At 34.9% G+C, this 13122-nt stretch overlaps 1 protein-coding gene across 2 annotated transcripts in view; it reads right to left on the reverse strand.

The window, feature by feature from the left end:
* Positions 1–13122, reverse strand: part of LOC149800831 (uncharacterized) — an 82732-nt gene that overhangs the window by 5283 nt on the left and 64327 nt on the right. For both annotated transcript variants that reach the window (XM_089954831.1, XM_089954832.1), the window contains exons 14-17: positions 11649–11883; positions 10396–10563; positions 6059–6147; positions 1942–2012 (exon numbers count right to left, since the gene is read on the reverse strand). In XM_089954831.1, coding sequence (XP_089810957.1) covers positions 1942–2012; positions 6059–6147; positions 10396–10563; positions 11649–11883 — 563 coding nt within the window. The remainder of the gene's footprint in view (positions 1–1941; positions 2013–6058; positions 6148–10395; positions 10564–11648; positions 11884–13122) is intronic.

Below are 13122 nucleotides of genomic sequence, written 5' to 3' on the forward strand. Positions count from 1 at the left end.
TCTGTTATTAATTAAATGATGAAACACCAAATCAGAGATAGCCACAAATGCTAACTAGCATAGCATTTTCCTTAAAATCAGCCTGACATAGTAATTAGCACTTTCCCTAAAGTCAAATGCTTTTACAACTTTATTAGAGTTATTTTTGGTTGAATGTGAAAATGCCACAAAAACGGCATATGTCTACAGCTGCTGGCTCATTATTTGAATGCAGATCAGGATCTTTATATTTACTCTCTTTAGTCCTATATCGACCCAGATCTGCTAGTACATTTTTTAATTCAGATCAGGATCTATATATTTACTTTCTTTAGTCCTATATCGACCCAGATCTGCTGGTACATTTTTTAATGTAGATTATGATTTATATTGCTCTCTTTAGTCCTATATCGACCCAGATCTGCTGGTACATTTTTTAATTCAGATCAAGATCTATATTGTTCTCTTTTATCCTATATCAACCCAGATCTGCTGGTACATTATGTTATGGCACAATGTTATTTGTTACACTGATTAGTCCTAGCGAACTGAATAGACTACATCTGATGGCACATTATGGGATAGCAAATCAAGGTCTGTGTAGTTTGTTCTACTGATCAGTTCTAAAGAACTGCATGGACCCAGGTCTGCTGGCAAATGATGTGATGTCTGATTTAGGTCTGTTCTGTTTGCATCTGAATCTGACTTGTGCATGAATACACACAGTAGACTCTGGATTTGACAGTTTGTTGAAAGACCATAAGTAGAACCAAAAACACAAAACCTGATCTGCTGGCACATCATGTAATGACAGATCAATCTTAAATCATTCATTACAGATCTGAGACAACTCAATCATGACAGATTTGAGGCTAATCCATCATGAGAGACTTGAGGCAAATCCATCATGACAGATCTGAGGCAAATCCATCATGACAGATCTGAGGCTAATCCATCATGGCAGATCTGAGGCTAATCCATCATGACAGATTTGAGTCAAATCCATCACGACAGAAAAGAGGCTAATCCATCATGACAGATTTGAGGCAAATCCATCATGACAGATCTGAGGCTAATCCATTCATGACAGATCTGAGGCAAATCTATCATGACAGATTTGAGTCAAATCCATCAAGACAGATCCAAGGCTAATCCATCATGACAGATTTGAGGCAAATCCATCATGACAGATCTTAGGCTAATCCATTCATTACAGATCTGAGGCTAATCCATCATGACAGATTTGAGGTTAAGCCATCATGACAAATTTGAGGCTAATCCATCATGGCATAATAGTCTAATTCATTCATGATAGATCTGAGGCTAATCCAGCATGACTGATCTGAGGCTAATCCATCATGACATATCATAGTCTAATTCATTCATGACAGATCTGAGGCTAATCCAGCATGACTGATCTGAGGCTAATCCATCATGACAGATTTGAGGTTAAGCCATCATGACAAATTTGAGGCTAATCCGTCATGGCATAATAGTCTAATTCATTCATGATAGATCTGAGGCTAATCCAGCATGACTGATCTGAGGCTAATCCATCATGACATATCATAGTCTAATTCATTCATGACAGATCTGAGGCTAATCCAGCATGACTGATCTGAGGCTAATCCATCATGACAGATTTGAGGTTAAGCCATCATGACAAATTTGAGGCTAATCCATCATGGCATAATAGTCTAATTCATTCATGATAGATCTGAGGCTAATCCAGCATGACTGATCTGAGACTAATCCATCATGACATATCATAGTCTAATTCATTCATGACAGATCTGAGGCTAATCCAGCATGACTGATCTGAGGCTAATCCATTCATGACAGATTTGAGGCTAATCCATTCTTTGTATGAATAAGATGCACAAGTATAATGAATAAACTCTTTTCCTTGCTTGCAATGTTTTACAATGAAGTCAGCATGTAGTATAAGAATAACCTACTCACCAATATTCGATTTCATTTTTTCCTGGAATTCCAAAAGAGTATTTTCCTTTTCTTCCATCTGACCAGGCAACCTTAGAAATATAGGATAATGAGCAAAATTTACAAAGAAATTCTGAAAGTTTTGACTTGGAATATTTATTTTCACCAACTAGAAAAATTGCTATGAAAAATCACCTTTTATCAAATTGGTGATGCAGACTTGAATCATCTAGAGCAGGGGTCAGCAACCTATTTTATTGAGCATGCTACTTTTTTCCAGATTAATTACAAAATGAATGAGCACATCCCACCAGTAAGAGAGTAACACTGTTAAAGTCGAGATTTTTGGCTGCCTTCGCATGTCACACAAAACTTCTTGATGTGCCACCTTGTAGCATGTGTGCCGTGGGTTGCCAACCACTGATCTAGAGGTCTCAGTACTGGATGTATCATGTGCGCTGTGGGTTGCCAACCACTGATCTAGAGGTCTCAATACTGGATCAGACATTGCCACAAGTTGATGATTTGTTCTTCCTGTATTATTTGAGCTGATTTGTTTATTTCAAGTCCTTACTAATCAGAATTTTAGTGGTGGGAGAAGAAACTTTATGAATTATCAGATTATAAGTTTGCCATCTGTTACATTTCAGTTGATTTGAAGTAAAAACCTAAATATTATTTCTGCATTTATATTTCTATTTTCCAAGATGTAAGAAAACATCCTGATGTACAAAGAAGGGTACAGTATATGTGCATTTCTGATTTGTTGTGCATTTAGTTTCATCCCTTGATCTAAAAATTCACATTAGCATCATTTTAAAGACATACCATTTTTGACAGAAGGACCAAATTGTGTGTTTCAGGCCTTCTTGGTGATAGACAATGGGACTAATTAAATAATAGTTTGAATGAGAGAGTTGTGCCAGCTAATTAACCAAGTCACACAAGACTCACAAATCTTAAACTGAATGCTATCATTAACTTTGATCAGCGGATGAGCAAGTCACTTAATTTCCAGCTGCACTTTTATTGATATTGCTCTTGCATGTATGCATGGTGTCATGCAAGTCCTTGTACACTTGTCATGCAAGTCCTTGTACACTTGTCATGCATGGTGTCATGCAAGTCCTTGTACTCTTGTCATGCAACTCCATGTACACTTGTCATGCATGGTGTCATGCAAGTCCTTTTACACTTTTCATGCATGATGTCACACAACCTTTCCATGCATGATGTCACATAACTCCTTGTAAACTTTCCATGCACAATGTCACACAACTCCCTGTACACTTTTCCAGATGGAAATAAACCTTGGGATATGATTGGGTATTATCTGTTGTGCATTTACAAAATGGTTGGAAAACTTTTGTCTCATTTCCTAGGGGTGCAGGTTGGGAGGTCATGTGATATCACTTGTGCAGAGGAAAGAGCTAACAGAGAAACATGTGGTGATTATGCAGCAATGCTGCAAAATTCCAGTTTACATATTTTGTTTGACTTCTGAGAAAGACAAAAAAAGCTAGAATACATGAAGTGGATTAGTGGATTGTCTTTGTTGTAGTGTTGGGAATCAGGTAAAACGTTTTGATTGATTTACAGTCTGTCCTGACCATTTGATTATTGAACAATGATCAATTATATTTATCCATATCAATCTTGCCAAATAGTGAGGATGATACAAAATGAATTTTTGACCAAAAATCTATTGCAGACATTGTAATCTGTTAATGATCACATTTTTAAATCCATTAAATTTTTTTTAATCTACTGGCCATTTTATAAAATCTGTTAATGGCCATTTTTTGTAATCTAGTATTGGTCACTTTTTAAAATCTATTAATGGTCATGTTGCTGGTCTAGACAGATCTCTCACCTAATCATTGAATCAAAACAGCACTAGCATGTTCCAGTGTACACTGAGTTCATACATCACTAGCATGTTCCAGTGTACACTGAGTTCATACAGCACTAGCATGTTCCAGTGTACACTGAGTTCATACAGCACTAGCATGTTCCAGTGTACACTGAGTTCACACAACACTAGCATGTTCCAGTGTACAATGATTTAATGCATCACTAGTATGTTCCAGTGTACACTGAGTTCATACAGCACTAGCATGTTCCAGTGTACACTGAGTTCATTCAGCACTAGCACGTTCCAGTGTACATTGAGTTCATACAGCACTAGCATGTTCCAGTGTACACTGAGTTCATTCAGCACTAGCATGTTCCAGTGTACACTGAGTTCATTCAGCACTAGCATGTTCCAGTGTACACTGAGTTCATACAGCACTAGCATGTTCCAGTGTACAATGATTTAATGCATCACTAGTATGTTCCAGTGTACACTCAGCTCATTCAGCACTAGCATGTTTCAGTGTAGATTGAGTTCATACAGCACTAGCATGTTCCAGTGTACACTCAGCTCATTCAGCACTAGCATGTTCCAGTGTAGATTGAGTTCATACAGCACTAGCATGTTAAAGTGTACATTGAGTTCATTCAGTACTAGCATGTTCCAGTGTACATTAAGTTCATACAGCACTAGCATCTTCCAGTGTACACAGAGTTCATTCAGCACTAGCATGTTCCAGTGTACAATGATTTAATCCAGCACTAGTATGTTCAAGTGTACATTGAGTTCATACAGTACTAGCATGTTCCAGTGTACATTGAGTTCATACAGCAGTAACATGTTCCAGTGTACACTGAGTTCATTCAGCACTAGCATGTTCCAGTGTACAATGATTTAATGCAGCACTAGTATGTTCCAGTGTACATTGAGTTCATACAGCACTAGCATGTTCCAGTGTACACTGAGTTCATTCAGCACTAGCATGTTCCAGTGTACATTCAGTTCATACAATACTAGTATGTTCCAGTGTACACTGAGTTCATTCAGCATTAGCATCTTCCAGTGTACACTGACTTCATTCAGCACTAGCATGTTCCAGTGTACCATGATTTAATGCAGCACTAGTATGTTCCAGTGTACAATGAGTTCATTCAAAAACAGCATGTTCCAGTGTACATTGAGTTCATACAGCACTAGCATGTTCCAGTGTACAATGATTTCATGCATCACTAGTATGTTCCAGTGTACACTGAGTTCATACAGCACTAGCATGTTCCAGTGTACACTGAGTTCATTCAGCACTAGCATGTTCCAGTGTACAGTGAGTTCATTCAGCACTAGTATGTTCCAGTGTACATTGAGTTCATACAGCACTAGCATGTTCCAGTGTACATTGAGTTCATTCAACACTAGCATGTTCCAGTGTACACTGAGGTCATACAGTACTAGTATGTTCCAGTGTACACTGAGTTCATTCAGCACTAGCATGTTCCAGTGTACACTGAGTTCATTCAGCACTAGCATGTTCCAGTGTACACTGAGTTCATTCAGCACTAGAATGTTCCAGTGTACATTGAGTTCATACAGTACTAGCATGTTCCAGTGTACACTGAGTTCATACAGGACTAGCATGTTCCAGTGTACACTGAGTTCATACAGCACTAGCATGTTCCAGTGTACATTGAGTTCATACAGTACTAGTATGTTCCAGTGTACACTGAGTTCATACAGGGCTAGCATGTTCCAGTGTACACTGAGTTTATACAGCCCTAGTATGTTCCAGTATACACTGAGTTTATACAGCACTAGTATGTTCCAGTATACACTGAGTTTATGCAGCAATAATAAGTTCCAGTATACACTGAGTTTATACAGCACTAGTATGTTCCATTGTACACTTAGTTCATACAGTATGAGTGTGTTCCAGTGTACACTGAGTTCATACAGTACTAGTATGTTTCAGTGTAGAATGGGTTCATACATGACTTAAAAAAGTATGTTCAGGTGTGCACAGAGTTCATATAGCTTTTAGCTGATTAATCATTCCATGTGAAAGCACCTCTACAGCTTGAGGCTGCATTTAAAGATAGTATCACACACCTAGACCACAAAATACATCATTCAATATGATTTTTTAAACCCAAAATGGATGCATGGTAAATAATTAACAATGTTCCCTTTAGATTTTTTTTTCTTTCTATAAATCGATCATTAGCAACAATATGGAGTCTATCTGGCTATCTCATCCAATTTAATCTAATCTAATAACCTAATCTGATTTACCTTAGCCTTGTTCAGTCTCTCATTTACATAATAAACAGTTCCAGTAACATTTGCTTCTGGATCATCAGTACCTTGCTTCCACTGAGGACCTGTATAATACATTATTGGCAGATATTAAATTATCACTGAGGACCTGTATAATACAATTTTGGCAGATATTAAATTATCACTTGAGGACCTGTATACTACATTATTGGCAGATATTAAGGATTCACAGAGGGCCTGTATAATACATTATTGGCAGAAATTAAATTATCACTGACGACCTGTATAATACAATTTTGGCAGATATTAAATTATCACTGAGGACCTGTATAATACATTATTGGCAGATATTAAATTATCACTGAGGACCTGTATAATACAATTTTGGCAGATAATAAATTATCACTGAGGACCTGTATAATACATTATTGGCAGAAATTAAATTATCACTGAGGACCTGTATAATACATTATTGGCTGAAATTAAATTATCAGTTGTAACAGACATATTCAGAACCTGACCCTGTGTGACCTTCTTCAGGTAAGTTGACAGTTTCTATGCAGTTCTTTTAATCTTGCAAAAAATGCACACACACACACACATACATAGAGTGAAAGCCCCCCAAAACCAAAAACCGTTGGGACCCACAAAATTGTTCACACACACACACATACATAGAGTGAAACCCCCCAAAACCAAAAACCGTTGGGACCCACAAAATTGTTTTGGTTTTGAGAGAGAGAGAAAGACAGAGATAGAGAATGCAGCTATGAGAGCATCTGGATCTGTGTAAAAGTACACAAAATTAAGAAAGCTGTTATTTTTTATATTTTATTTTAAATACATGCATTTAATGAAGAAATCAGCTAAACAGTATATGTTCCTACCAAATATTGTATCCTGTCATGTGAATACATACAGTCATGCCACATAGAAATATTGTATCCTGTCATGTGAATACATACAGTCACTCCACATAGAAATATTGTATCCTGTCACGTGAATAAATACAGTCGCTCTGAACAGAAATATTGTCCTTGCAACAAGAGATAGCTGACTTTTATAATTTTACTTTAAGTCCATTGGAATTATGAATGATACCCCACAATCTTTAAATACTCTGTATAATTCACGATGTTCACAATTTAAGAGCCTGGCATGAAGAAGGCATGGAGAGTTATCTGTTGTTTCTTACATCATTATTTAACTAATGTGGCTTGTGTTAATGACTATTTCTTGTGCCATAACCAAATAACTGTCATCCTTAGCAATCATTAATTTTTTTAATCTCCTTATAAGCTCTCAAATTTCAGGGTATGTTGTATCATTGCCAGTTGGGTAAAAAAATTCATTTTCATCATCATATTTATCATTCTCATCATCGGTTTGATTGCTTTCACAAAACTGCAGTGAAAGATCAAAGTCACGTGACTCAGACATAGCTCGTAGATCAGGTCCATGTGAGGTAGCATTGTCCAAGAACATAAAGATTCATCTCACATGCTGTTTAATCTGTTTAAATTATTTATCTATTTAATAAAAATCTGTGCAGTCACCACAATGTCCTGTTACCTATGTATGTCACTGGCGAATTTGTAACATTAATGTCTTTAAAGCAGCAGGGCTTATGAGACTTGCCAATTACAATATAATTGGTTTAAACTTCTCACCTATTGTTTATCTCCTCTCTCCATCTACAACAAGACTGAGAACCTTGAAGGGACCCATTTTGGTCAAAAGTTAAAAGATTTTATTTCTGCTTGTGTTCCAATATAGTCTGGTGTTACATGTATTTATAAAAATTTTAAAAGAATTTGGATAAAAGTTTGATGTTTTTCAAAAAGGGTTCTTCCCGAACCATATTACTTTTTACATGTGTGTAAAAAGGCGTATACTTCCCCCTTTAGGCATTTAATACCTGCTGGCTGGTTTCCTTGCCTTTCTTTATTTAGTGATCCTTGCCAGGGATTGTATAGGTACACTGTGTATGTATTGCACTGTAATGTTGTATTGTGCTATCCCATGTAGATGCATGGACTGGCTAATTGGTCAAATCATTTTAGTTGTCTTTAGATTTTATATAGAAGCCTATCTAAAAAAATACAAATAATTCTGATTTAGGGGTTCAGGAGTTTGGCTTGTGACAGTGACCGATGGGCAGTTCATGGCTGCCTCTGACTGCTAGTGGGGTATGACCAACCCATCTGTTTCCATCTCAGTAGCCTCTTCTACCACATGCTCCTCTGCCATAACAATATGTATGGATGTATGGTGTTTTGATGCTCAATAAAAAAAGAAAAGTAAAATAAACCCAAAAAACAAACAGAAGAAAATAAAGTTAAGTATTTGTTGATCATTTGTATGCTGTGTGAGTGGATTTGCTTATCTGCAGTTATTTGTAGTATGTTTATGTTCTCCTATATTGTGGGGGAATGCAGGTGTGAACTGTGCTACCTGGTATGAACCACATAGCTTTGGCATCACACATCCATTTGCTCTGTAAAGCAGTTGGATTTCTGAGCTTTGCTAATTACAAGTGGTTTAAATTTCTCACCCATAGCACTGCATGCAAAATTTCACTTTTGTGAGTGAAGACAAATGATAGCTGTGACTACTTAAATAAATGTAATGATATTTCTATTTTGAAAATCATTTGAGCAAATCTGACTTGTAGAGTACTACTTTGTTGTTCTTCATCAGTGTTGCAAATTAAAGTGAGGCCACATGCCTGGTTAATAAAGCCCTAATATTTTTTTTAAAAATTTAAAAATACTATTTTCTATTAATCAAGTACACAATGAACATCATAAATCACAATTAGATAATTAGCCAATAAACATAATCTTTCTTAAATGGCTTACCTACAAGCATTTAATTATTAATACATATGATTAGTCTTAAAAGCTATTTCTTTGTATGATGCAAAAACTCCAGATTAGCACTGTCAGCTTTAATCTGTGTCAGTGCCCATGTCAAGTGTTTTAACCATGCATGCCCTACAGTACTTGTTAACCATAATTAATCCATTCCTGCATGTGTCTGGAAGATCACTGATTTGTAATTTTTAATTAGAGTAGGTAGGACAGCATCTAAAGCATGATGTCTGGCCTTTATGCTGTCATTAATGCATACAGCATCACTAGTTAGGACAGCATCTAAAGCATGATGTCTGGCCTTTATGCTGTCATTAATGCATACAGCATCACTAGTTAGGACAGCATCTAAAGCATGATGTCTGGCCTTAATGCTGTTATTAATGCATAAACAGTAAAAGTGGTAACAGGATTTGATTTTATAAGTTTTGTACATGACAGATTAGAAGTGATGACAGAATCTGATTTTATAAGGTTTTTGCATCACAGTCTAAGATTAGAAGTAATAACAAACAATTGTTTTTATAAGTTTGTACATGATAGATTAGAAGTGATAAAAGGATTTTGATGTTAAAAGTTTTGTAATATTTTGAAGAATTTAAAATGTTTTTTAGATCCAAAACTGTCACATATAAAGGTATCAATTTTCTGTAACTTCATTCATAACAAGTTTTTCTTTCTCAAGCAGAATGTTAACAAAGGCAACAGACTACGTATAATGTATATATTTTTAGGAAGTTGCATATTTACATTACATTCCATCATATGTTCAAACTTTGCATGTAGTTGTTTATGCCATTATGGGAAAGTATATATTCCAGAGGGCTACATTTGAAATGTTTTACACAGTATGACACTGTCCACATTCATTCTTAAAACTGTAAAATAATTGTCCATGTACATTCTTTAAATTGTAAAATATTTTACTCAGTGTCCATGTACATTCTTTAAATTGTAGGATGGTTAAATATTACTGCATGCATTATGCTGTGTTCTTTCTTAGTCTTTATTTTTTTTAAGGGGTCTTCTTCCTGTTGGAAATCATTTTCGATTCAACAAAATGATCTTGATTTTCAGTATTATTAGTGTATACAAAATGGATTATAAAGCTTGAAAAACATAACAAGGGATCAAGTCAAATGTGGAAGAGTTTGTATGTCTGATACTTTTAGGTTATATTAAATTTACACTGAAACAAACTCTTTTGTGGCTTGAAGGCGAGACAAAAATTCTTGGTCAGAAAGGTCTTGTTTCATGTTAAACAGTGTCTCAGTAATTTATACTCTATCTTGACCAACAAGTTTTCTTAGGCCTCTTCTATTCATATGATAAACAATTTGATTATGCAGATAAATAAAAAGATAGACAAAAGCTTGTTAGTCTCTACTAGATCATTAATCTCTAGAATATGACATAAACTAAAAATACATATGTAACTGAAAATTCATTTCTTTTAATTGAAAGAAGATGAAAACTAACCTTTTTTGACCTGGCAACCAATGGCCAGGGGCCTTCCAGGAGAGATAACTCTCATATCTTCCACCACCTGTACATCAAAAGCCCCGTCAGCCCCATAACGGTACAGGTTTTTTTTTTGACTCCCAAATAATCGTATATCCCACTCTATCCATACCCAACCAGGATTGTCTGAAAAATTTTTAAAAAATAAATAAATAAATGAACATGCCCACGCTGCAAAATGTTTAAAGGTAAGTAAAGATAACAAATCCTTGACCAAGCTAATGTATTCTGTGAAGTAAACTGTGTAAGAGTTTATTGAAACATAACAGGGGAACAATTTTAAAATGTTGCCAACTTTATAACACATGACTCCATGGTAAAGAAAGAGCTGTAGTGGCTGAGTAGGTACCAAGTTTGGACTCGCCACAGAAAACAGCCCTGGTTGGCTGCCATAGTATGTCCCTGGCAAAACATATTAATTACTTCTGAATAAGTGATCTTTTTTTTATGTGCTGTAAAACATCAAAAGAATGAAAGCTAAAAGCATTTGATGGAAGAACATGAATCTGAGGAACCGAGTAGAGGAATTACATGATGATATGTTAAGTGGAATTGGGCAAGCGGTGATATGAAATATAAGATACAAATAAAACAAACAAACAGAAAACCTAACAAGTGTTATTTTACATGACAGGCAAAGGTATTGCCTTTGGGCATGAAATTTACAGTCGGAAAAAAGTAAAATTTTATTTTTAACATACAATGTTAAGAATCCTTAACAATAATCACTTTATCCAAAGCTACCCATGGGCACACAGTGGAAATTCCATGGATGATCCAAATGGGGGCAATGCTAGTGCTGGGTGGGGTGCATCCATGATTTATAGAACAGATCAGCCAAAGTTCAACTCCATCTGCTAGTCAGCCTGGGAGTCTCCAGCTCCACATTTGATGCATGATAGATTTGTAGCCAAAGAGGATGGGATTTCATCAACACTAGATAGATAGATAACTGTTTTGGAAGAAAGAAACAACAGACTACCTATATGTATATATATATATATATATATATATATATATATATATATATATATATATATATATATATATATATATATATATATATACTTACTTTCTCAGATTCTGCATTTTCTCGGACCACTGTAAAAAGTAATCATCTCTTTGAAATACTGAATGAGTTTTGAAAAGATAATTAGAGACAAAATTTATAATCTTTCTTGCATAGAATCAATTAACTCACACCCAAATACCTGTGGAATATCCTACAATAGTTCCAGGACCATTTTGATCCTGCAGGTTCCATCTCCAATCAGCTCCACGACGAACCCTTGTCCCGACTCCAGGAAACGTGAAACCCATCATACTGCTGGATTCTTCATTAGATGTTGTACTACCATTATCGTCATCATCATCATCATCTGCATCTGTGCTGTCAGCATCTTCACTCGAAGATGTTCCTTTTCCTAGCAATGCTATAATGTCTTCCTGTGTTTAGAAATTTTTTTAATCTTTTAAGCACTTTTCCTGAAATTTAAATTTCCACACTATCATCTTTTAACTATCGTACTCAAAATAAACTTGAGACCTGGACCACACTTTGCAATTTCATAAATACTCAAAATAAATCAAGTCTTGTACCACATTTAGTTTTGCAATTTCATAACTACTCAGAATATACCTGATTTCCAATTTCACATACATTATAAATGCTTGTTTCTGCACTTATTAGTGCAAGCAATGTACATGGCACAAAACCATATTGTGAGTGGTTATAAAGTTTTCTTAAAGATCATGGAATATGCACACACAAACAAATAAAATAAATGAAAATTATCTGTTTAGAGCCAATACTTTTCAATTTAAAAAAATGTTCATTTGGTTTATTATTCATTTATCTATAATTACTAAGTTTATTATTCATTTATCTATAATTGCTAGGTTTATAGTAATTATCTATCATTACTAGGTTTATTGTTGGTGTGAATTTTGTTGTGGCTATTGTTTAATAAGAGACAAAGAATAATCTGGGATATGATCTACATCTACATCACTTTATGTTAAGAAACTGTTATGTATATTTAATTTAATTGTTTATTTGTTAGCTTTAAAAAAATAATTTGATTTCATTTCATGTTATTGTAATGAAACATTGTATGCTGGACTTGACTTTGTCCAAAATTGAGGTAATTTCTACTTGACCTTATTATTGTTTTTATTTCATTTATGTCAACAACTAATACATAGCTAAATTATTCTCTGTGTGTATGAGATTAATATCAGGAATATTATTCAGGTAAAAAAGAAGGAGTAAATACATGTACATGTATATTGATTTGGATCAGGATTTTGGAGATTTCTAAGTGAATTTTACAGGTTATTGTGTTGTAAAGAAACAAGGCTCATTAGATAATTCTAGAATGTTATTTTTCCATTAGGTAATTTTTTTAGAAAAAAATGCTAATTGTGACCTGAGGTCAAGTAGAGAACTACATAATCTTGTGACTGTGAGGATTTTACCATTTATGCTTTAACATCTGGCACCTTCAAGTTGTATTAAGTTGTGACCAGTTTGGGCTGAATTTTCTTTTCTTCAAATTTTCAAAAAAAAATTTCAAGTGATTATTTCCTCTGGAAATACAAAAGTGCTCTGATAAAATTCTTGGATAAAGACATTCACTGGAATTTATACTGAATTCAAACCTGGAATTATATTATTATGATTCA

This window comes from Sinohyriopsis cumingii, chromosome 4 (assembly GCF_028554795.1).
Source record: "Sinohyriopsis cumingii isolate HCF-2022 chromosome 4, ASM2855479v2, whole genome shotgun sequence".
Classification (NCBI taxonomy): domain Eukaryota; kingdom Metazoa; phylum Mollusca; class Bivalvia; order Unionida; family Unionidae; genus Sinohyriopsis; species Sinohyriopsis cumingii.